The sequence below is a fragment of the Acanthisitta chloris genome, unplaced genomic scaffold (assembly GCF_000695815.1).
Source record: "Acanthisitta chloris isolate BGI_N310 unplaced genomic scaffold, ASM69581v1 scaffold43216, whole genome shotgun sequence".
Lineage (NCBI taxonomy): Eukaryota > Metazoa > Chordata > Aves > Passeriformes > Acanthisittidae > Acanthisitta > Acanthisitta chloris.
The window spans coordinates 390-2,385 of NW_008678349.1; the positions used below are offsets into that span (position 1 = coordinate 390).

The 1,996-nt window shown below is 55.2% G+C and overlaps 1 protein-coding gene across 1 annotated transcript in view; it reads right to left on the reverse strand.

Annotated features, from left to right (window-relative positions):
• CNPY3 (canopy FGF signaling regulator 3) overlaps positions 1-1,065 on the reverse strand; it is a gene marked incomplete at its 5' end in the record, with an annotated part of 1,421 nt that extends 356 nt beyond the window's left edge. Inside the window, 4 exons of the mRNA XM_009076818.1 lie at positions 4-80; positions 236-358; positions 732-828; positions 942-1,065. Of these exons, the coding sequence (XP_009075066.1) occupies positions 4-80; positions 236-358; positions 732-828; positions 942-1,065 (421 nt within the window). The remainder of the gene's footprint in view (positions 1-3; positions 81-235; positions 359-731; positions 829-941) is intronic.
• Between the last annotated feature and the right edge of the window lie 931 nt (positions 1,066-1,996).

The window sequence follows — 1,996 nt, forward strand, 5'->3', positions numbered from 1 at the left end:
AACTGGGAGAGATCCTCCGTCTGGTGGTGCCTGTACCAGTCCTCAATCACATCTTCATACTCCTCCACCAGCACATCGCACTAGGGCAGAGGAAAGCCAAGCTCTAGATGTGCTGGTGCAGCAGGACCAGGGCCACAGCCAGGGCATCAGGTCCTGCCAACATCCCCAGACCCTCTCTTCCCCTGTACTCCAACCCACAAGGGCCACTGAGGGCCATTCTCACTGAGCCAGGTACCTGCTTTTTGAGGTCAGCCACCTCTGCAGATGTCTCGTTCCACAGCTCATAGGGGATGTCCATCACCACCTTGACACCCTTGTGCACCAGGTTGTGCAGGGTCTCGAATGTCTCCGACATGCCCTGAGGGAGCAGCACTGCCCAGTGAGGCAGTGCCTCTCCTGCCAGACTCCCACTCTCCCCTCCCAGCCCCACAGCCCTGCCCAGCAATGCAGGAACATGCATGCCAGCCAAAGTCAGGATCCCCAGGGCATCAGTGTCCCCCACTACAAACCAGGTCCCAAACCCAACAAGAAGACAGCATCTGTCTCCCTCCTGCCCTCCCCACCCCCCACAGACAGCACCCTGCACCCACTTGGGGGGCAGCATGGCCTTGCATGCCAGGGACTGCAGGGGGATCCAGAGGATGGGAAAGATGAACCCCAGTCTGTCACCTCGACAGTGCAGGGATGGATGAGGGACATTTGGGAGCAGGGAACTGGAGGGCAGCTCTGACCTTTGCAAATCTGTTACTGCCGCTCCTCTCCTTGTGAAGGTTGTAATCCAACAGCCGCTTACAGATGTTCTCCGTCACCTCAATTAACCGGATGTCCCTGCATGGAGAGGAGGGAGGGCTCAGGCTCAGCATGGCCCCCTAAGAACAGCCAAAGTACAAAGTTCTGCAGACCACAGACAGCAGGAGACCACCAGTCCCACTCCCACTTACGACTGTGTGTACTTGACAGCAGAGCCCTTCCCGTCCAGGAAGCCATACTTGGTGTCAATCACCTCCTTGGTCTTGCCAGTCTCCTCAAAAGCGGATTTCAGCTCCACGGCCACGTACTTGCACACTGCAAGAAGGAAGGTGGGTTAGGTGACTGTTCTGACAGGCAGCATGGCAGAGCACCCGGGACAGCAGCAGGAACCAGCACCCTTCGCCAGGCACACCACGCTTGCTGTGAGCACAGGACACACATCAGCCATTCAAAGCAATAACCATGAATGGAGAACTCTTGGAGCAGGAACACCCAAACCAGTGATTCAGGGTAAGCCAGCCACTAAGGCACAGCTGAGAATTCAGACAGGGCCACTTCTGCCTGCAGGTCTCCTGACAGTTCCAGCTTCCCCTGAAGCCTCTGCCTCCATGCCACAAGCTGCTCTTTTCCTCTTGAAAGAGGATAGGGTCTTTTCACAATGCAAGTCCCAGCGTAGGTCACAGCTTCTTCTATGATCATAGCACATCCTACCTGGAACCACTTTGCTGGGGATGTAGGGGCTGTGCTGGGGACCGAGCAGCTGGCAGGGCTCAGCAGGCTGGGAGGCAGAACAGGGTGCTGGCTATGGTCTGTGTGACCACCAGAGAGGCAGTCAGCTCCAGCAGCATAGCCTGAGGCACTGCCTGCAGCAGAGACCACAGCACCAACAGCTTTAGAACACAGTACAGAGTTTCTTTTGTAAAACTAAAAAAAAAAAAAGCTTTATTTCTTCTGTAATAAAAGAGTCCAACAGAGCTATAGAAACAAAGAGCAGGAGAAATATCTCAGGAGTTTACAAGTGGAGATGTGGAGGGATGGAAAACAGGCACGGTGTGGCCCTTCCTTCCCCAAAGCTAGGGTTTCAGGAGGCCGGAGAAAGTCTTGTCCTGTGCTGCAGGCTCCTGTTTGCAGGCAAGCACCTCTTCAAGAGAAAGGCCAAGCCCCAGCAGAAGCAGTCTGACAGCAATGAACCAACGTGTCTTCATCCAAGCAATGTGGAGTGGAGAGATGTGCCACAGGCAGGAAG